Consider the following 23338-nt stretch of genomic DNA (forward strand, 5'->3'; position numbering starts at 1 on the left):
TGGTGGTTTCTTTTAACATTAACTTTGTCCTAAACAAATGGCTAAACAAATCATGGTATATGAATGTTAATGGAATATTACTGGACCATAAGAAAGACAGTTTTAGAGCTGGGCAGTTTTCATTTATGATTTCTTGAAATATAGTGTCTAGTCCATGATTTTTTATTGGGGAGAGGGTGGTGTCAGTGATTCTTAAATTATCTGTTTACCTGTTTACCAGATCATTTGTTTATGATATTAGATTTCTTATATTTACTTCCATTTTTTTTTCAGGTTTTTGATTTTTTCTGTTATTTCTTGCTATCATGGATTTGTTTAGTCTATTATCTATTATAATTTTCAGGGATTTCATTTCTTGAGAAAAGTTTAACACTAGCCTTTTCTAAGATACTTACTCTCCTTCCATTTCTTTCCTCCATACTTCTCATTGCACTTTTGATGTCTTGCTTTATTTCTTCTAGGTATTCATATGGAAATCCTTGTGGACAATCCATTTTTTCCCCCCTTTGGGTCTCTGCTTGCAGATTTTACAAAGTCAGATTTGCAATAGTTTTTTATCTGGGTTGGTATTTTTTTTACCAATTTATTTAGCTTTAGTTCCTGAGTTGGGACTTTGTGCCACATGCAGGTACTTCCTTTGACTGCCTTCTTGGATGGAAGTGGTTAGCCCTGCTTGGTCTTGTTCAGGGTTCCATAGATTCCTGAGTTGATCTTTACCACCTGGGTTTAGGCGTCCCTGGATCTTCCATGATCAAAGTGTTAGATCTTCAGATATCTTAGGACTTAGTGTAGGGAACAAAGAGCTCCTGGGCCTGGGCTGTCCTTGTCTGAGTTCAGTGGCCCCGTGATGACTGATGCTGCTCCTGTGAGGCTTATAAGGCCTCTTGATGAGCTTTTGGCTGCCTTTTTATTGTTGCTGTTGTTGTTGTAGTTCTAAGGTAGAAGATATCAATGTAGTCATCAGATTTCTGGATCTTTTATTCAGTCTGGCTTGAACATTAGTGTTTTACTGGCATGTGTGACCTGAGCAGTCAGCTTGGCCAGAAGTCATGAAGAGTACTGATAAGTTAATAAAAATTATTTCTGGCAGATTTGTACCTAAAATACAGAGTATTTCTATTACTATTATGGAGTATTATTATTACTATTTTTTCCCCTTCAGCATTATTTCTTGTATGTGACATTCCATCTCTATCTTCACTGTCATTACATCTACTATTCCCATGCCTAGAATGCTCTCCCTCCTCACTTATGGCTTATAGAATCCTTAGCTTTCTTTTTATCTATTTACTTTTGTGGGTATACATTGTGTCTTCCAGTAGAAAATAGTAAACTCTGTGGGATTAAGATCTGTTTTGTTTTGTCCTTTATGTCTGTGGACCCTAGCACAGTGTCCTGGCACATAATAAAAACAGAATTGAATCGTTACCAAACAGATATATTGCAGTCAAGAACAGTGTGGGTTTAGATTACAATCTCATTTATAAATTACTGCAGAAGATAACAGAAAATAACAAGGAGGAACTACATTCCCACACTGAAAAGAGGAAAGCTGTAAAGAGCATTGCATATGAGACTCAGATAAGCCAGACCAACCAAAGAACATCTGTAGATAAAACTGAACGGACCAAAAGAAATGGGAAATGAAACAAATCTTTGTCATTTTTATTCTGATCCAGTCTCATCATTGATGTTCAGATCTCTTCTTTTTGGTGATACTGGAACACCATTTCAGTTCCCTCTTCCTTTTGAAGAAGTGGCAGTGGCACCTCTAAGATGAAGGGACAAAGAATTTAGGTCTGACCAGATCAGTGTAAGAGAAATGTGTATAGGAGGTGACAACTTTTAAGGGAACTTAAAGGTCAATTTTCATGATATCTGAGATGATTCCAAAATAATTTTTAAAATTGCTTAAAAAAATCAGAGATTATCAACTCTATTTCAGTTTTCTCATCTCTACAAAATTTTTAAGAATGAATTTTTAAAAGCGTCACAAGAAGTGAATTAACAGCCCTTCATTTTTGATTTCCCTAGAAGTTCATATCTTTATAGACACATCACCTGACTGATCTATATGAGAAAACAGAAAATCCTTCTATTTGATTTACAACAGAGCATTTGACTCAGAGCAAAATTCAGTTTTGTAAGTTCTTTTTTTAAAAAAAAAAAAAAAAAAGGTTTCTACCATGACTATATTAAGAGAATACAAGATTCTATGACAGATGCAGACATAGAAATAGCAGGTCATTGAACTATTCTCAAATGCAACACTTAAAATAGGAAGAAATATTTACCAGTGTCATGGATGATGGCTTCTGCAAAGTCCAAGTGGAAGTAGGATTTCTTATTTACAGGGAAGTTCTACAAATGCTTCTGTTTGCAGATAACATTGTGCTGATTGCATCAAGCCCCAGAATGTTTTCAGGCTTTCTCTGTGAGTCAGTCCTTCTGTAGCAGGGTTTCTTAAACTAGGACTCTATTGTCTTGTGTTTCCGTATGTGTGTATCTGTATATCTGTTTATATTCACACCCAAATCAAGATATCACCCTGTGATGTCATTAATTCTCTTCAGAAATGATAATGTGTTTATACATAGACACACATATGTATATATAAAACATGTGTGTATATATTAACACATGTATTTGTATATATAAAATTATTTCATTGTAATTTGTTTTGTTTATAATCCTGTTGAGTTCAGCCTAGAATTTAATAGGCAGCGGAGTTAGTTCTGAATTACATTTGGAAACTTATACACTTACAGAGAACTCAAGCTGCTCACAGCCACAAAATCTCATCTTGTTACCACCAGTATTCTTCCAGTGTTGCCCTACAATGCACTTATATACTCTTTTATTTTAGAGGGATAGGGAAAGGAACAAACATTTATTAAGCACCTGCTATGTGCCAGACATTGTGCTAAATGCTTACAAACATATCATTTGATTTTAGAGTGAAAAAATGAAGTCCTGTCTTATATCTGAGAGAACCTTACTAGAAGGATCAGAGATGATTTCAGTGCAAGAGGTAACATTTGAGTTGTGCTGGGTTTTAACATTTGAAAAGACTGATGGAGAAGGACTTTCCAGGCATGAAGAGGTTGATGAAAAGGGCTTCCTAACCGTAGGGAACAGTATGGGCAAAAGCAGAATACAGCTCATGTTTGAAGGGTAGACAGTGGTAGTTTGGGTAAGTCATGAGTGTATAGAGGGAGGAAATTTGAGATAAGCCCAGAAAAGTAGAGTGTGAATGAGAATTGTGAAGGGTTTTGAGTACCCAGGAAAGGAGTTTGAATTTTACTTAGTAAGCAATAGGAAGCCACAGAATGTGAACAGATGTATTTTTGCCTCTATAATGAAGAAAAGCTAAAACCTCAAGTAGTAGTCCTTATTTCACTATATAATTGATACAACAAAATTATTTGGAGCCATTTATAGAATCATAGACCCTTTAGAGATAGAGAAGGTGCTTTAGAATTTGTCAGATGTATCCATTTTCTCATTTCAGGAATACCTTCTACAATAGCCTTGAAACAATGTCATCCAGCCTCAGCAGGAATGTTGGAAGTGCTTATAGTGATAGGAAGCTCACTGCTTTTTGAGGCAGCTTGTTTGACATTTGTACTGTCCAGAAGCGGAATTTCTTCCTTTTATATTCAGCCAAAAATCGATATTTCCCTGTGATTCCCAATATGTGGACCTAGTTCTACCCTGTACACGAAACATCAGCAGTTCTTTGATCATTCCTTATACAAGAGGGTCTAGATCTTTTGTGGTGTATGCTAAAAAAAAGAGCAGAGGACCAAGAAAGAAGATGAACCTTCCTGAATTCTCTTTAGTTTGCCAGCGTAGGTCCTAAAAGTGTGTTTTCCAGGACTGCCTGTTCCATTTGTGGCCCATGGCAGAGCAGAGAGTGGCACTGTTACGCCTGTCCTTACTCTGATTCTGCGTTGATGTAGTTTTAAGATTGCATTACTTTTAGCAGCTGTCAGACTGTTGGTTCTTGGTCTTGTGGTCACATTTATGTTTTCAGTTATTTGAAGGCTTACTCGGGTATCAGTGCCATATTTCATCAGTGTTGAAATTAGTTATAGCAGAGGGTTTTGCTAGTTTGTCTAAAAATCTAAATTGCCTCTTCTGTGTCATATTGTTATTTTTGATTCAGCCACCAGATGGCAGAACTGACCAGGAAGTACTGGCAGAGGCTCTCTCCTTAGTGATGGGACCAGGAGATGCAAAAGGAAAAAAGGAGAGAGTAGAGTGGGGAAGAAGGGAAAAAAAAAGAAGGAGCATTAGATCCGAATGCATGATACCACATGATAATTTAAAATATAAAAGCATAAGAAAAGGGTAGATTTGTGTATAGTTTATACAGATTTGTGCAAATGAACTCATGGTGATAGGAAGGGGAAAAGATCGTAAACAGTTTTTTCTCTGGGCAGTCACTTATAGCTAGTGATCAATTTTTTTTTTTTGGCTAGGCAATGGGGTTAAGTGACTTGCCCAGGGTCACACAGCTAGTAAGTGTCTGAGGTCAAATTTGAACTCAGGTCCTCCTGACTCTAAGGCTGGAGCTTTATCCACTGCGTCACCTAGCTGGCCTGGCTAGTGATTATATTAAAGAAAAACTGAGAATCCCTTCTGTCTTTATTGTGCGTGTTCATGCTAGACAATCTTCTGGGATCTTGAATTCTATCTGCTTACCATATGCACTCTTAATATGTAAGTATATGGTTCAACTTTATACCACAAAGTGTGTGGGTACTACTTTTTTTTTTATCTGCTTGGTTGGGAGCTCCCTAAGATATCATCTTCTCATCCTCATGTATCTATTACATTTGATTGAGCTCTTCTTGATGTTCGTGTTGTGGGGAAATAACTAACAGCACCCCCTGAGTAAGGCTGTTACCTCTAACTTTCTGCAGACAAAATTAGAAAGAGTTGTCTTATTAGATAAACACTGCACTTATTTCTCCATGCAAACCAACTAGCCATCTGCTGTCACAGAGATCTACTCTCTCTTTATTTAACCAAACGTTATAAATTACATTGATATCTTTTTGTTTTATCACAACTAACTAGTCCTTTTTTTTTTTTTTCCACTTTTTTGGTGAGGCAGTTGGGGTTAAGTGACTTGCCCAGGATCACAGCTAGTAAATGTCAAGTGTCTGAGACTGGTTTTGGCTCAGGTCCTCGTGACTCCAAGCCAGAGCTCTGTCCACTGTGCCAACTAGCTGCCCCTCAACTAACCAATCCTAAACATACAAATTCTCCACAAAGCACATTACTTTAAAAATTAAGCAAAACTACCTAAAAGAGTGGCTAGCAATTGATAGTACATGTTGTTTATTCTACTTTGATGCTTTACTATTTAACAGAAAGAAAGGATGGTATGCTTTTGGTTGAGTAATTCGGTACTAGTGTTGTCTGTTGTATTTGGCATGAATTTTGTCACCCTTTATTATTGTCTTCATTTACATTGTTATAGTTATTGTGTTTATTCTTTTTTTTCTGCTTTTTGTTTTTACTCTGCATTACTTATATAAATCTTTCCAAGTTTCTCTGAATTCTTCATATGTGTAATCCACTGTGGATTTTTAAAAACCAAATGGTAAACAACTTGCCTTCTATCATATTCTTTTGTGGTGCTGTCCCACCTCTCATCTTTTTTCTACTCCTAAAATTCCCAGGGAGTAGTAGTGCTCACCTACTTGCTTAATTCTCATCCTCCTTGACCTCTCACAAGCATTTGACACTTCTGTCCATTCTTCTTAGTTGAAGTTTTCTGTTTCCTTGGTTTCTGTGATCCTGCACCATCTTGACTCTTCTGTTACCCCTCATTACTCTTACCCCCTTTGCTTCTCTTTTCTTCATCCTTCCCCCTAAATAAATTTCCTCATTAGATTTCCTCAGTATTCTGTCTCATCATACTCCTTCTCTCTTTACTTCATTACCCTTGGCGACCTCATTTGTGAGATCATGTACATTAAGCTCTTTGTAAACCTTAAAGCACTATTGAATGCCAGCTGTTACTATTGTTTTCACAGCTTCAAATCCATATATTCAGGCCTGGCCTCTTTACTAGTCTCCAGTCCTACATACATACATACATACATACATACATACATACATACATACATACATATTTATTTATTTATAATGAGGCAGTTGGAGGGTTAAGTGACTTGCCCAGGGTCATACAGCTAGTAAGTATCAAATGTCTGGTCTGAGACTGGATTTGAACTCAGGTCCTCTTGACTCCACGGTCGGTGCTCTATCCACTGTGCCACTTAGCTGCCCCCAGATTTTCTCTCTTCTTACAAACAACCCTGTGGACTAATACAAGGTCAGTCTTCCTAAAGCATGGTTCTGATCATATAGCTTCCTTTACTCAGAAACTTTCTGTGGCTTCCCATTGCCTGAGAAATAAAGTCGATAGTCAATGGTATTCAAGGTCTTCTATGATCTGACTCTAAACCTACTTTAAAAAAAGGTTTTATTGACACTCTTTTAAAATATATCACTATTGCTATCTCCTAATGACTCTTCTTTCTCCACAGTGGAACCTGTAATAGATTAATTCAGTAAAATAAAGCAAATCAACATACTGGCCTTGTCTGAAAATGTACGCGTCATTCTACATTAATATTCTAGAACCTCTCAGCTAAGAGAGGCAGAAGGCATGCTTTTCACTATCAGTCCCCTGAATTTACTATTCATTCCCAACATGCCTTCCCTGTATTATCAACTATTCCTACCACTCTTTTTTTTATTCTTCCAAACTGTGGTCCTTTCATTCCTCCAAAAGTACCCCTTATTTTTCCAACCTGGAACCTTTGTTCCTGCCTCTCTTTCTATTTGGATTATATTATTATTTTTGTTTCTGTGTTGTTTTAACTTCCTTAGTATATTTGTAAGCTCTTTAAGGGTTCAGTTTTTATACCTCCCCCCCTCCCATAGAGCAGACACTTGATGAATATTTGTTGAATCAACAATTATCAAGACTACAAATATTAAGAATTGTTTCTTTTTCCCCTAGGTCTAGGCAGACTTTCATATTCCATTGGGCAAATTTGCCACTTATGCTACTGGTGTACTTTTCAAATATTTCTTCCCCTTTTTTCCCTTATGTATATTTTTCTATTATCTTGAAGTACCATGAACTCTAATGAAATTTTAGTTCTCGGGGCAATCAGTCATTGAAGGGAAGATAAGCATTGACTTTTGTGAGACACAGACCCACAAGCTATTTTATGTCTAAAGTCTTTTGCCTGGTAGAAAATATGATTCTATTTTCCCAAGTATTTTTCTTAATCCATCATTCATTCTTAAAAAACTTAGGAAAACAACATGTGTTGAAAATGGTTCTGCTGTCTCAGAGTAGAGGGAAATATTTACTGTTCCCAGAACAAAACTGACCTCAGTGATGATACTATTACACTGAGTTAGCAGAGCTTTATTGATTTGGTAGCTCTGGTATGGTGAATTTGGGGCAAGATCCTATACCTTCTCTTTATTAGTCGTGAAATTTGCTTGATGTTCTCTTGGGAGATTGATTGTTTTATTCTATTTGCCCTGATTTCTGTGCGGGAAGAGAGACTCTGCATGTGGGCAGGATTGTATTTTTCTCGGTCTAGTCTTGTTCAAATGTTTTCCCTAAAACACTGTAGTTTTTTCTTCTATAATTGGAAACCCTTTGGGGGGCTTACTTTTAGTGTAGACCTCCCCTTTATCATAAAGGTCACCTTGGGTTACTAGCTTTTCTTTTAAAATACATTTTTACCACAGCTTGTGTTTTTATATCACCTATATTTTCTACTGTATCTTTTCCCTCACCCCTTCCCAAGCAAGTGATCCCTTTATAATAAGGAAGAAGGGGAAAAAAAGTTCAGCAAAACTAACCAGCATACTCAAAAAGTCTGATGTTATATACAGTGCATTACATTTTGGGGACCAAGCGTTGGTCATTATGATTACACAGCATTTAGTGTTGTTTAGACAAGAATTTATATAACACTTTACTTTTTTTTTAGTTAACCTGTATGTCTGCTTAGGCTAGAAAAACATCTGTCAACTGCATTTTTTGTGTTTTTGTATGTTTTTGTTTAAAGCTAACGTCCATGATGAACATGACTTTCGACCCCATGCCAAGTATTGGCAGAGAGCATTAAAACTGAAAAGCAGCATGATTCAGTGAACTAACCACAGAGAGTCATTAGATTAAGAGCTAGAAGGGGCTCTTGTGAAGCTTAATCAGGGATTTTTTTTCTTTGTACTACCTGTTATCTTTCTGATATTCATGTTATTGTTAGATTTGTGTTTAGAATAAATTGCATTCTCATGCTGATGGTTTTGTTCCATTTGTAGCTGAATTTTAAAAAAAAGTTTTCATTATTGAGATTCTTCTTTACTGTCATGAAATATGCTTTTAGATTTTTTTATATTTTATTAATTTATTTTGATTTATCAACAATCACTTTCATAAACTTTTTAAAAAATGTTTTCTCCCCCTCCCTCCCCAAGATAGCATGCAATCTGATACAGGCTTTACGTACGCATTCCTATTAAACATATTTTCACATTAGTTATATTGAAAGGAAGAATTAGAACCAATAGGAGAAACCACAAGAAAGAAGAAACAAAGCAAAACAGAAGAAAAAAGATAGCAGATAGTGTGCTTCGATCTGCATTCAAACTCCATAGTTCTTTCTCTGGATGTGGATAGCATTTTCCATGAGACTTTTGGAGTCATCTTAGATCCTTGCATTGCTGAGAAGGGCTAAGTCTGTCAACGTTAGTCATTTTACAGTGTGGTTGTTAGTGTTACATTCTCCTGGTTCTGCTCACTTCAGTCAGCATCAGTCCATACAAGTCTTTTCAGGTTTTTCTGGAGCCTTCCTGCTCTCATTTCTTATAGCACAATAGTATTCCATCACATTCATATACCACAACTTGTTCAGCCATTCCCCAATTGATGAGCATCCCCTCAATTTCCAATTCTTGGCCACCACAAAAAGAGCTGCTATAAATATTTTTGTACATGTGGGTCCTTTTCCCATTCTGCTTTTAGATTTCTTCAGAGGCCCTACAGTACCAAATATTCGTCTCGCTGGTTTAGAGTACGTCTTGCATTTCACTGCACTGGATGGGAAGATTTACTTTCGGACCTATAAGTAAGTGTGTGTCTCAGCATGTTTTTATTTATTTTTAGGGGGAATATTTTGTGCTTATTTTCCACTGCTCAAATTGACCACAGGCTTTTGTGGAACATGTGTGGGGTACCAGCTCTGTGCTATATGTTGGTTGTGTCTTGCCTTAACTCACTAAAAAATAACAGAATGTTTTATGTTCCCCTTCAGTGTTGCCAGTAGGAGGGATACATCCCAGTATAGAATCTCTTTGAGCCTGAAATTTTAGTAAAACCATAAGACCACCCTGGTTTTTTATATGGCCTCATCATTCACCCTTATAGACTGAAATTAAAGATAAAGAACTCTAAGCCACCCTCTCTAGGCCCAGCCTAAACCTCCAAACCCTGAGCTAAACAAAGGTTAGATCTGAAGGAACTAGAAAATAACTCAGTAACTAAAGCTGCTGTTTTTTTCCATCCACTCAATCTCAGGGACCAAAAATTTGAAGTCTTTTTTAAGTTTTACTCCAAGAAACTAATTCCAGATCAATCAGGAAGCAGTTGTCTCTGCTCTTTATCAGTCACAGTACTGGTCAATAGGGACAAAAATAAATAGTCACTGCACAAGGAGCTTATATTCTCTCAAGAGGCAATGTGTACAAACATAATATATATAAAATATATAATATAATAACAAAATATAATTTGGGGCAAGTGGGGCACTAGCAAAATCTGAAGAATTAGGAGCTTCATATAGGAGTAGTGTTTGAGCTGAGATTTGAAGAAAACAGGGATTCCTAAAGATAGAGGTAAGGAGGAAGTGGAATTCAGGCGTGGAGGACGTTCTCTGCAGAGGCAGGGAGAAGAGAGATGGAGTTTCCCATGGAAGAAGCAGTCAGAAGGCCAGTTTGACAGAACCTTCAAGTGCATGAACAGAATATTAAACCTGCAAAAGAAGGCTGGAGCTAAGTTGTGAAGGGCTTCAAAGGCCTGAAAATGGAGAGAGGAAAAAATTTGAAGCAGGGAGACTAATTTAGGTGGTTCCTGCAATAGTTCAGGTGAGAGAGGGGGTGAGGGCCTGGACTAGGGTGGTGGCAGTGTGAGCCAGAGATAAGAGGGCAGATGGGAGAGATGTTATGGAGGTAGAATTCATAGGACTTGACAAATTGTAGAATATATGGGGTGAGTGGGGAGTAAAAAAATGACACTGAGGATGCTCATTTGCATGACTGGAAGATGTTAGTCCCCTCGACAGAAATCAGGAAGTTCAGAAAAGGGGTGACCTTTCACAGAAAGCTGCTGAGTTCTGTTTTGGTCTTATTGAGTTAGAGATAGCCTAGGAGATGTCTGTGGCCCATCTCTGACACATACTAACTGTATGTGTGTCCTGTATTCTCTCAGTACCATAGGTACCTCTTTAAGACTCTCAGTGGCAGAGAAGGTACAGACCTTCTTTGGTAGAAAGAGTTGCCTATACCAATGACATTGGATCCAGTCCTTAGGCCTGTCCCTGTAGGACAGTCTGGGAGGCAGTTGGTGTTTGGGACTAGAGCTCAGAGAAGAGGCTAAAGCTGTGTAGATAGATCTGGGAGTCATCTGCATAGAGATTATAGTTAAACCAATTGAGCAGAGATTACAAAGAGCATAGAGAGAAGAAAGTCCAACATGGATTCTTGGAACACACCACATTTGGGGGAAGGGTCTATTTGATGATCCAGCTAAGGAAACTGAGACTATTGTGTTGGCTGTAATACCTGTATGCTGTTAACCTTGACATAAAACATGAGGAAGTGTAGTGCTGAGAAATTCTGCTGCAGGCAGGAAATCAATAAATGTGTGAAGCAGCCAGGTGAAATGCCAAGATGATTCGTAGTTTATACTTCAAGCTTCCTAAAGGGAGCTTGTTACCAAGCACTGCTTTAGCTTTTTCAGTATATTCTCTATTAAGGTATTCTCTTAGTAGTTTTTGTGAAAGTTCACTTGTAGAAGAAAAACAGTAGGACATCATTCAATTGGAGAAAGCATTCGGAATAGAATATAATTACAGGAAACATGGTATAACGTTAATGAATAGATGATGTGGACAGGATTGGGTAAGCAGGGAGATTGCAGAAATACCTGGGGTAAATCTAAAATGGAGGCATTCTCATAAGCTCATTGTGGAAATTCCTTGTTTTGTCTCTTGTTATTTCATACAGAACTATTAAGCTATTTCTCCCTATAAATAGTAATGGTACTTCCTGCATTTATGACTTAGTTGTTAGTTGTAAGGATTAATGTCTTTTAAGATGCTTAGGTTAAAGGAGTTCTGAATATAAAGTGATATTAATAGTATCTCGTCTGACCTTGATGAGTAACTCTATTTACATGTATAGGGTCAATTACCTCTTCCTGGGAACCATAAAAGAATTCATCATACGTAAATGAACATTGTACAACCAGAGACTAGTTTACTCATTGTAGAATGAGAGCCATTGTTATGAAACAAAGAAAATCTTTAATTACTTAATAATAATAAATGTGTTTGCTGTGGCTTTCGTAGATGTTGTAGGGAAAAAAATCTTCAAAAGACCTGTGGTCATCAGGGCCGTGAGGAGAATACCTTTAAAGGGAATATGCTAAAAGAGCTAAAGCAAGTGCTTGGTGAGATAGAAGAACAAGAGTAGGGAATAGCAAAGAAAGAAGAGAGGATGTGAGGGAGGAAATAAGAGATTGCTATCATAAGCATATCTGTTAATGTTTTTGAGAAATATGCAAATAAAAAAGATGATGGACATTAGCATATAGCCTTCTCTTCGTGTTTTATTTCTAATATTGTAGAAAAAAGGTTTAGTATTTGGGATGTAGATACTAGAATTACCATTGAAAATTTAGATGTTTGGGGGGGTATGTGTGTGTGTGTGTAGACTCTGGAAAAAATCCTTGGGAAAACTGGTTTTGATTTGTTGGAAATTGTATATGTGTTTAATGTTTCTAGGGTTTTTTGTTCCTTTACAATTTTATGCTTACTATATGTCTGCTTCCAATTAAGACTATTTTTCTGTCTATTTGGTTTTTCCCCAGCCCCACTCTCCAACCCTTCCCCCACAAAAAAGGCTATTAATTGATTGGATTTTCCTGAGGAAACTAATAGATTAAAGTGATTGAGAATTTTAGGGAGAAGTCCTGTCTATGAGAGAAAAATAAATACGAATTTTGTTTTCTCAAAAGGGTTAGTAGTTGTAATCAGCTTAATTGGGTCAGAAAGCCAGATTTGCTAGCACAAAATGAGCAATACAAAAGAGGGATTTATTTAATTTTATAAGAGAAAACTCAGTTCATTACAAATACTGTATCAGAACAGCTGCTTGGTTCACAGGGGAAACCTGAGGTTGCTATAGTCAACACAGAGATAAAAAGAGTTTGGAGTTTGACTGGAGGGCGTCCTCTCGAAAGGCCAACTAGGTAGTTAAGTATTTGGAAGGCAGTTCTTAGGTGGCCTTCTTCCAGACTATTTTAAACCTATAGAAAAAATTCTAACCTCTAACGTAGAGGTATTTCACAGCATTCTTTTGAAAGAATGCCTAGATTTCTTTGTTTCAAAGTTGCCTAAGTAAAAAGATCATGAAGCTTGTGTATAAAGAACCACCACTGTTATTTGGTCATAGTCACTTATTAAAGACATTTAATGAAATGAGGTAAGTCTGTATATACCCACATCCACATTTTAATTCCTTGGCAAAGTGACAAGATATAAAATTTGCTTAAAGTTATTGGAAAGAGATATTCCTGGTCTATATAGGAAAATGTATTCTTGCTTTGTGATGAGACAAGGAAATATAATTTACAGCAAAGGATTGGTTAAATATAATAGAACCACATCTATCTAGATTGCTTAGTGGATGAATCTTTCCAAGATTTCCAGATAATGAGGATTACTCTAAGCACTCCAAATACTCAAAATATAAATTATTATATTATGGTATAGAATGGAAATCTTTCTAAAATAATCGTGAATGCTTCTTTGCCTTCATAAATAGAGGATGCTGAACATTTTTTTATATTTTCTGATTGATTCAGGGTAATCATTGAAAATGTCAGTTTCTGTGATGTGCTGAGGATATAAAAGATGTGGGACATAAGACAAAAAAAGCAGTACTCATTGAGCCTTCTTGAAAAACTCCATTTCAGCTTACTTTTTAGTCATTTGCTTCTTTCTCACAAAAGTGGATTGAATCATATAGCTTGACCTCCCAACCAATGTAATATAACTGCCTTTCTGCAAAATTTATTAGCAAATCAAAGACTAAAGCATCTTATGCAGTTCAGCAAACATATCATGTGCCTCCTGTGTGTAATATACTTTTGGGCACTGAGGGCAGTAAAGTTTAACACTTAACCTCTGCACCTGTGGAGCTTACCGACTAGTAAGGGGGTAAATGGGAAGAATATGACACACCCCTTGTAACTCTAATACAAAATAATACATGATAAATGCATGAAAAGTGTAAAGTGCTCTATCTGAGCTCTAGCAGAGGGCAGGGGAGTGGAGACACAGTGGGGGAAGGTAGTATTTAAGTTGGACTTAAGGGTAGGTAAAAATGTTATATGTTGTATTGGAAGGAGGAGAGGGGTGACATTCTTTCCAGCCTAGAGAATAGCAAAAGTAAAGGCAGGTACACAGGGAAGTACAGACCTGTAGAGAGGGAGGAGGCACAGGGAATGGTGGAGTTTGACTGGAAGGGAATGTTAAACAAAGGGTTTTGAATTTGGTGTAGGAAATAGCATTTTTAGCATTGGGGTGATAGGATCAGGTATGTTTACAAGGCAGACAAATCTGTCAGGAAAGTAAAGGATCTTTTAGGGGTGGGAAGAGGGAGTGAAGGTGGGAAGACTTCTTCTGAACTTTGTGTGATAGCCCAAGGGGATGACAATGAGAACGGTGAGGGAAGAACAGATGTAAGATTGCTGAGGAAGAGATGACAGGACTGTAGATTCATTCAGATAAGAATAATAAGGGGAGGGAAAGAGGCAAAGAAAATGCCAAAGCTTCAGATGGAGATGAGTGCTAGTGTTATAAACAAAGATGCTAAAACCAAAAGAAGTATTTTCTGGGGAAATGATGAGCCTAGTTTTGGGCATAGTAGTTTAAGGTGCCGGTATGACAATACCAATTGGAATATTTTGTAGGCAGTTGGAGATGCCAGTCTGAAACATGAGCTACTGAGCAGCGTTTTCCAGAGAGACCAGTACATAAATGGCTTGTCTAAAGTCCTCCAACAAGTTAGTGAGAGAGTCGATTATAAATTAAGTCTCTTGATAACCGTTCCATTGTTCTTGCCACCACACTATTCTGTGCTGAGGATTTTGGCTATCTTGTTGGCAGTGGAACACTATTGAAGGTTTTTGAGCCTCAAGTTAAGACACAGAAAACAATTTTAGAAAGCATGATCTGGCTGCAAGATGGTCTGGAGATCATGAAACTGATTAGATTGACTTGTGATCATCAGAAAAGGTCAGAAAACAACAATCAGTTAACTTTTTTCTCAGTTCATTTCTTAGCATCCTACAATTTTAATAACTGATCTGTTTTAGGAATGTTAAGGCTTTTTGTATTCTTTTTTTGGTGAGGCAGTTGGGGTTAAGTGACTTGCCCAGAGTCACACAACTAGCGACTGTTACATGTCTGCGGCTGGATTTGAACCCAGGTCCTCCTGACTCTAGGGCCAGTGCTCTATCCACTGCGCCACCTAGCTGCCCCTGTTAAAGTGTCTTGTGTAGGTCTCCAAAGGTCCATTATAGCTCTTCATTGCTACCAGCTTGTGAACCTCAGGTCACAGTGACTAACAGTAATATCATATTGAGTAACTTTTGTTAATGTAAGTACAGTGGGTGCTCTTTTAAAAACCAGCCATGTGGAGATGCTGGGGGCATGAAAAGGAGCCTGTAATGGGATTCATTTGTCAACTATTTACTAAATGCCTACGTTGTGCTAGCATTTAAAAAGGCCAAGGCCTCCCACCCTGTCTGGGGCCATCTCTAGTCGCCTGCTCTATATCTTGCCACTGGGCCCAGATGGCTCCAGAGGAGAGAGTGAGGCTCATGACTTTGCACAGCCTTGCCTCACTTAAATCCAGTTCACCTGCAAGTCGCACCAACTCCTTCCTGATGTCATAGTCCTCTTTGAGGACAAACAACAAGGCTGCCTGGACAGGAGGAGTACTGATTACGTAACCCCCCCAAAGCTTTGGAAACTTCGTATCCTGTTCAGGTGCCTAGCAAGTCCTTGGACTTGTCCAAACTATTCCAAGCGTGCATTTCCAACCTCACTCAACCAAGGAACTAGACATACCTCCTTGTCAGTTTGAACCTGTGTTTTTTTCTCATATACTGTTTGTGACTGCTACCTTAGCATATTGAGAATTTGTGCTCGTGTTTTGGGCAGTGAATGACTACAATGCCAGCATATTCTTTGTCATTATAACATGATAATGGTGAGGTTCCAGCAGATGAAATACCAAGCCACAATAGTTTCTTTTAATGTTCTAATTTTTATTGATAGCTTCTGTTTTTTATACCAATACCACTTTCATTTCCAAATATATCTCTCCCACTTCTTCTATTGAGAGAACTAGTCATTTTAAACAAGGTAGGAGGTGGGGGGGGCAGTTCAGCAAAACTTAATTGTGTCTGACAGTATATTTAATGTTCCACCCCCGCAGTCTCCCAAACTCTGCAAAGAAGAATGGTACATTTTTCTTTTTAAGACACCGAATAGAATTTTAAGTGCAAGCAGCACTTTTTAAAATGATGTCTTTAATGTGTCATGAAATGGAAAGCCTTGTAAAGTACTTGCATGAGGGGTCGGGTTTCTCATCAAAACTCTTCCATAATAACCTTTTACATTCTAAATAACATCCTGGTTCATAGGCTGACCAGAACATGGGGGAAATATTTCCTTGGCCCGGTTTCTGTAAGGTGAGTTCTGCAGCATGATAGCAATCAAATAGTTTTTCAGGCACCAGGGAAGGCCATGGTTCCAGAATTAATCAGTGAAGGAACAGAAAGATGATAGGATTGATGATTATTTTTTCTTATCTCTCCATTCTGTGGAGCTGACGCAGTGTAAGTAACAGGTGATGGTTTGATATTTTCAAAAGCCCTATAACAGTGAAATTGGAACTTTTGCTTTCTGGAAGCCTGGCTCATTAGCCAATGTCAACATTGGCTAGCATTGCCCAGACCCACTCATTTCATCAGTGTCTAAGCCTGTGTGGGAGATGGACTACACAGAAATTTTTGCAGCATTGCAGTCTCCTGTTTTTCACCAGTTCTTTCCAGCATTCTAGTTCTGTGTCTTAGTGTGAAGACCCACTGAAGATGATCCTAGCTCAGGTTAGGATCTTAACTCCTAAGGAATAGGTTTGGCCTTGTCAATAACTGTGGCAAGGCAGAGAGGGGAGGCCTCCTATTTTTTGCCTAAGAGAAGCACTTTTGCAGAACTGTCTAATCTAGGCAGGTATGCTATATGGCATTGTGTTCATAGCTTTAGGATTCAGAATCTGTAAAGAATTCCAAAAGCTTCCCCTTTTGGATTCTTTTAGGATAGGTAGACCACCCTTGTACTGATGTATTAAAAACTCCTTGGTTGACCTTTTCACAGTTATGTACAGATACTGATATTTTCCCAGCATGGACCTGTGACTTCATTGATGTAGGGAAACCCCCTCTAAGGTGTCAGATTAGCAACTCATCTGTAACTTGTAGCCTTAGAGCGGTTCTGGGGGCTTTGAGAGCTGAAGTCAGTCAGCAAGTATTTATTAAGTGCTTTCTGTATGCTAGGCACTGGGGAATTCAGAGGAGGGCAGAAAACAGTCCCTACCCTCGAGGAGCTCACAATCTAATGGGGAAGACAACATGCAGACATCTGCATCCATACCAGCTATATACAGGATCAATGGGAAAGGCCCTTTTCAGAAGGAAGGACTGAGCTCAGTCTTGAAGGAAAGCATGAGCCTGCGGGCAGAGGTGATGAAGAGAGCATTGGAGGCCTGGGGGGCAGCCACAGAAGAGGCAGAGTCAGGAGGGATTGAGTATCATATGTGAGGAGAATCTAGAAGGCTAATGTTGCTGTATGTTAGAGTACTTGGAGGAAAGTAGGGAAGAGGCCAGGCAATGCAACGATGGCTTTCACAGCCAAACAGGATTTTAGATTTGCTTCTGGAGGTAACAGGGAGACATGGGAGTTTGACTAGGGGTGATGTGGTCAGACCTTTGCTGACAGTGACTCGTCCATGATCATGCTTACTTTGTTAAACAGACCATAGTGTTTCTCTGTTCTGTGTTACAGCTCAGCTTGGCATTGTGGTATGTTCAGCGGATCTCTCCTTCCTTAGTTACCTTGGTTGCTTCAGTCTGGCAAGTTGATGCTTTCAGGAGTTCTTGAGGTACAACACAGGCCAGCTGTTTATTCTTCCCCACCACATTCCCCCAGCCATACACATTGTAAAGATTCCTTATCCTTCAGGAATTATAGCGTGAAAGAGTGAGTGGCAGTTTGCTGTCTTCTCTGTCACCAAAATCTTGGTTATTAGTCTCCTCAGCTAGATGACCCCGTTTATAGAACACTGAGCCTGGATTCAGGAAGACCTAAGTTCAAATCCAGGCTCATATACTGACTGGTGTGTGACCCTAGGCAAGTCAACTTAATCTTTGTCTGCCTCAGTTTCCTTGATTGTAAAATGGGGAGAAAAATAGCACCTACCTCCCAGGGTTGTTGTGCGAATCAGGTGAGATAGTATTTGTGAAGAGCTTACTATAGTGCCTTGCACATAGTAGGAGCTTAATAAATTCTTGTTCCGTTCCTCCCTCCTTTTCTTCCTCCCTTTCCTGCCCTTATCTTCCCCTCTTCCTCCATTTGCAACTAATCATACAACCCATGAACTGTGAGAGACTTCAATGATCATTTTAATCCAACCCCTAGCATTACGGATGAGAAAACAGGAGTAGGGAGCTTAAGTGATTCAGCAGTGGTTACGCAATAGGGTAGGTGTAAGAGATGGCTCCAGAGGAGCCCAGGCTGCCTGATCCACAGTTTGGCACTCTTTCTGTGATAACATCCTTATCCTCTTTTCATTTTTGTTTTCTTTTTCTTTTATCTCTTGTCTTCTCTTCTTAGCCTTTGCTCAGAAAGGTCAGCCTTATGTAGACCTCACCAGCCAATCAGAATTCCAATCAGGTCTCAGTGAAAGTTCAGAGGCAGCATTCCCTTACGAGCAAGGACTAGATTCAATACCTGACCCATACAGGTGTCTTTTAAATTTAATTTAATTTTTTTTTTTTCGGAGAAGCAGCATAGTATAAGGGATAGAGGGCTGTATTGAGTGTCAGAAAGACTTAAGGTTCTTTTTTTGTTTGTTTGTTTTGTTTTGCTTTGTTTTTTAGAATTGGGGTTAAGTGACTTGCCCAGGGTCACACAGCTAGTAAGTGTCAAATGTTTGGTCTGAGGCCAGATTCGAACTCAGGTCCTCCTGATTTCAGGGTCGGTACTCTATCCACTGCACCACCTAGCTGCCCCCCTCAGGTTCTTAGAATCATGCAAGTCACACCTACCTCTCTCAGCCTCAGCTTACTTACTCAATTGTGCAGTAAAGGGGCTAGACTAGATGGCTCCCAGCTCGAACTCTTTGATTGTCATCATATTCCTGTGATTCAGTGGTCTGTCAGGTCTTTTAAACTGTATTCATTCATTTCTGAGTCTCAAATGGTCAGATGTGGGTTTCTTGCTGTCACTTCCCCTCACTTATTTTCTTATCCAGTGCTCTTCCACAAGCCTGATGTCTGACTGTACTATAACTTCACATTTAAATCCATGTGGAATAAGTTTTATACGTACATAAATGCATGAGGACATTGAATGTTTCATACTTGGGGAACTGTGAAGGGCAGTGATTTCTTCCTGAAAACAGTTTTTGGTTTTTTTTGTTTGTTTGTTTGTTTTCTGTTTGAATTGCTCTTTCCCAGTTGTATTTAATTGTATTCTGCCCTAAAAAAGTCTATATGTTAATCAAAGAGTACATTTGACTAAAACTTGTAAGATACCAAGTTTAGATTTTCTGACTTTTTTTTCTGGAAAGTTTTATAAGAGAAAAAGCATTAGTATTTATTTTTTCATTTTTATAAAGATTATTGTTGAAGAAATCTGGTTGCAGAACACCACGAATTGAATTGGAAGAAATGGGACCATCACTGGATCTGATTATGAGGAGAACCTATTTGGCATCAGATGATCTTTATAAGTTATCCATGAAATTGCCTAAAGCCCTGAAGGTATGTAACTTGCAAAAAAAAAATGCTGCAGATTCTTGCAAAATATGGCCTGTGGTTTTTTGGGTTTTATAAAATAAACTTCAGAAAAAGAATGTGGTTGGAATCCCATAATGTTGATGGTATCTTTACACTGAAAAGTGTAACAGCAGGAATGGCATTTTCTGGTGGGTAGTGGAACAGATAGGGGACTGATTATCATATGGAGCACAGAATAGGCCTCATTGCTTTATAGCCACCCACATATCTTTTCAAGGTTTAGTCTCTAGATTGGTAAATAAAGAGTAAGACCCATAAGGAGGACAATGGAGGGCTTCTGAGGAGGAGGAGAGAAGGCCTTTGGACAAGCTTCTTGCCATGTGCCAGATTATGAGAAGACTTAACTCCATCTTGTGGTCACTGTTTGTGGAATGCTGACTTCCAGCTATATACCTTCTGTCATAACTGTTTTGTTGTAATATAGAAGTTATAGAGGCATAGTATAAACTGAATGAATATTTGGAAAGATGGTATATTTTTTTTTAAAGAGAACAGGGAAGAAGATAAATAATTTGGTTATTATCTAATGACTGGAAAAGCCCTCTTGATTTGATGATTCTTGTGTCTTGACAGTTGTTAAGGCCTAGTAGGTGTTTCATAAATAATTAATTGATTCCTCTGAACTCTTGAATTTTCTCTGACCAAGTTGGGCAGCCACTTGATTGTAAAGTCTGATCTCGACTTTGTCTGTGGTGTTGAGAAACCTTGTGATTCCAGCTCCCGTGCATGAATTTGTTCAGGGCGTTTTTTTGAGAGTTTACTTAGCTTTCAGAATAATTGTGAAAACACAGTTTGGTCACCATTAGCGGAAAGAGCTGGGAGTCAGTCGTCCTGACTTCTGGGGCCAGTTTTCTTCCTTCCCAGGTGAATCCTGTAACCCCTCTAATCTCAAGTTTCCTATATTCTGAAATGAAGGAATTGGGACTGGGTGGTTGGTGTGAGAGTGCTTCCCAGCTCAGCAGTTCGTAGTCTTAAGAAGTTACAGCATCGTCGTCTTTTTAGGCATAACATTCCTGAACTGTTTTTGACATTGTGGATCTTAGATGTAGAGCTAAGGTTTAGATCTGGAAAGGACCTCAGAGGTCATCTCAACCAACCCCCTAACTTTAGAAATGAGGAAAACTCAGGCCTCCAGAAGTAAAATTGCCCAAGAACCAAGTGGCAGAGCTGACTTTTGAATGCAGATCCTGTGGTTCCAAATCCAGTTCTCTTTCCACTGAACTGCAAACCTCATATTTTTGCCTGCCTCAGACATAACTGAAAACTGACTAAAAGATCATTTTTATTTTAGGCTGATAGAACAGTACTACCAGGTAGTACTCCTATCATGAGATATGCCCAATTTCTTCAGACTCTCAATAGAATAGAATAAAAATTGCCTGTGTGATATGAGAGAAGAGGGTATTCTAGTGTGCTGTGGTGAGTGAGTAATCAAATACTGCAGTGGAGATCGTTTTGGGACCCGTGGAGACTAGGAATTGTAGGCAATCATACATGTGGGCCTCATTTGTAGATTTATCTTTCAAGCTTAAAAATAAATTGGATATTTGCTGTCCTTGTAAGGGCGGGGATATTGATAGGTTTCTTGAACCTCTTTAGTTAAGATTCTCTATATTTGTGAATGCCTTGGACACCCTGTAGCACCCAGAATATGCTCAATAAATGTTCATTAATGGAAACCCTGCTAAGGTGTTCCACCAAAGACTAATTAAGCCTTTACTATTTAATGCTAGTAGAAATTGTAAAATAAAATTTTTTTTTATTTTGCAGCCAAAGAAGAAGAAAAATATCTCCCATGATACTTTTGGTGCAACTTATGGAAGAATTCACATGCAGAAACAAGATCTGAGTAAATTGCAAACAAGAAAAATGAAGGGGTTGAAGAAAAGACCTGCAGAAAAGTTAACTGATAATCAAGAAAATAAACCTAAGAAAATGAAGAGGAGAAAAATTGATTCAATTTAGTCTACAGTTGGATGTTATTATATTTTACAGGAAAGAATTGTCAGATGTAAACAATACTATAAAAATTATTACACGGATCTATTATGTGTGTGTGTGTGTGTTTTTTATTAAACGGGAAATGTATAATTTACGTTAACATATTGTAAACTCCTTGAGGCAAGACCTGTCTTATTTTATCTTTGTATCTCGAGTGCCTACGTAGTGCCTTGTAAATAGTAAGGCAGTTAATAAATGCTTGCTAAATAAAATTTTGTTATGATCATTCTTATAACTATTGATATGGAAAGAACATGATGATGTAAGGGCTTAAAATGCAGTTTGCTTTATATTTTTTTGGATAAATGTGTACCCTTGCCCTATTTGTCATCTATACTACTTAAGCCTCTGCAGGGTCTGCCCATATGTAAATACATGCACGTTTATATGTGTATATAAAGAGAGAATCTGTAGACTCAAAATGGGGGGGGGGAGAAGGGGGAATGTGCAACGTAGGAAAAAAAAAGCTGACTGTGGGCCGTGACATCTCAAGCATCTGCTTAATGGTTGCCCCCCACTCCAAAGTATTGCTGTCACACTGAGTGGTTTTTGTTTGTTTTTTTCATTTTAGTTGTTATACCACCTAAAAGTCCAGCAGTTATTCAACAGTCCAACAAATTAATTTGATTTAACAAGCAAATTCTTCTAAAAATCTACTACTATCTCTGGCAGAAGGGTTGAGTTAATTCACAATTTGTCCATCCATTCTGGAAAGCAATTTGAAACTACACTCAGAAAGTTACCATTTATATATGTACCTTTTGACACACCAATACTATTAGGCCTGTGCCCCAAAAAGATCAAACAAAGAGGAAAAGGACCCATCCTCTTGTCAGAGAAGTGATAGACTGGAGGATCAGAAAGAGACATAAATTTTTTGGACAGGCCCATCTAGTGTGGGAATTTGTTTTACATGACTACACATATTTGTTAATAGGGTTTTGGTTTTATTTTTCCCTCATGGGGGGTGGGGAGGTGGGATGGATAGAAAGTAGATTTTTGTTAATTGAAGAAAATAAAATTTTAAAAGTTAATTCACAGTATAATTCAATGGAATTATTTTCTGTCTTTTGCTGTGATCTATACGAATGAAAAGTAAGTTTTGATTGAGGGGAAAAGCATGAGGTAGAAGTAGGTAATTTTGGAGGATGAAGTAATTCATGGTAAGGGAAAATGGAGGGCAGGGTTGTGTAAGGTAGTTAGGCTAGTATTGAGCATACATGATTTCCAAATTAGTTTTTTTTAATTAACAAATTATTTCTTTTCTCTCTCCTTTCACCTCTTACCCCTGCAACTGAAAAAAGAAAAAGAAAACCCTTATAACAAATATGCGTAGTCAAGCAAAACAAATTCTCACATTGCCATGTCCAAACAACATGTCTAATTGATTGTGTGCACTGAGTCTGTCATCTCTCTGTCGGAAGGTAGGTAGCATGCTTCATCATTGGTCTTCTGGAATCGTGGTTAGTCATTGCATTGATCAGAGTTCTTAAGTCTTTCAAAGTTGTTTGTCTTTACAGTGTTACTCTTACTGTAAAATTATTCTGGTTTTGCTTACTTCACTCTGCATCAATTTACACAAGTATTTACATGTTTCTCTGAAAAGTATCCCTTTTGTCATTTCTTATGGGGACCATATGGAGAAGGAAATGGCAAACCACTCCAGTATCTTTGCCAAGAAAACCCCAAATGGGGTCATGAAGAATCAGACACGACTGAAAACAACAATAACATGGCGGACCAGGTTAAAAAGGCCACTAATAAATGGAAGGATGAATGACTGAATGAAAGAAGCATTTATTAATCACTTATGTGCAAAATACTGTGCTAAGTGTTGGGAATACAGATAGAAAAGCAAGA

General features: G+C 38.1%; 1 protein-coding gene across 2 annotated transcripts in view; it reads left to right on the plus strand.

The window, feature by feature from the left end:
• Positions 1–21526, plus strand: part of RPF2 (ribosome production factor 2 homolog) — a 46292-nt gene extending 24766 nt beyond the window's left edge. For both annotated transcript variants that reach the window (XM_027853584.1, XM_027853589.1), the window contains 3 exons: positions 9074–9176; positions 19297–19441; positions 21248–21526. In XM_027853584.1, coding sequence (XP_027709385.1) covers positions 9074–9176; positions 19297–19441; positions 21248–21442 — 443 coding nt within the window. In that variant the 3' untranslated portion in view covers positions 21443–21526. The remainder of the gene's footprint in view (positions 1–9073; positions 9177–19296; positions 19442–21247) is intronic.
• The last annotated feature ends 1812 nt before the right edge of the window (positions 21527–23338 follow it).

The sequence above is a fragment of the Vombatus ursinus genome, unplaced genomic scaffold (assembly GCF_900497805.2).
Source record: "Vombatus ursinus unplaced genomic scaffold, bare-nosed wombat genome assembly UNPS02000582.1, whole genome shotgun sequence".
NCBI lineage: Eukaryota > Metazoa > Chordata > Mammalia > Diprotodontia > Vombatidae > Vombatus > Vombatus ursinus.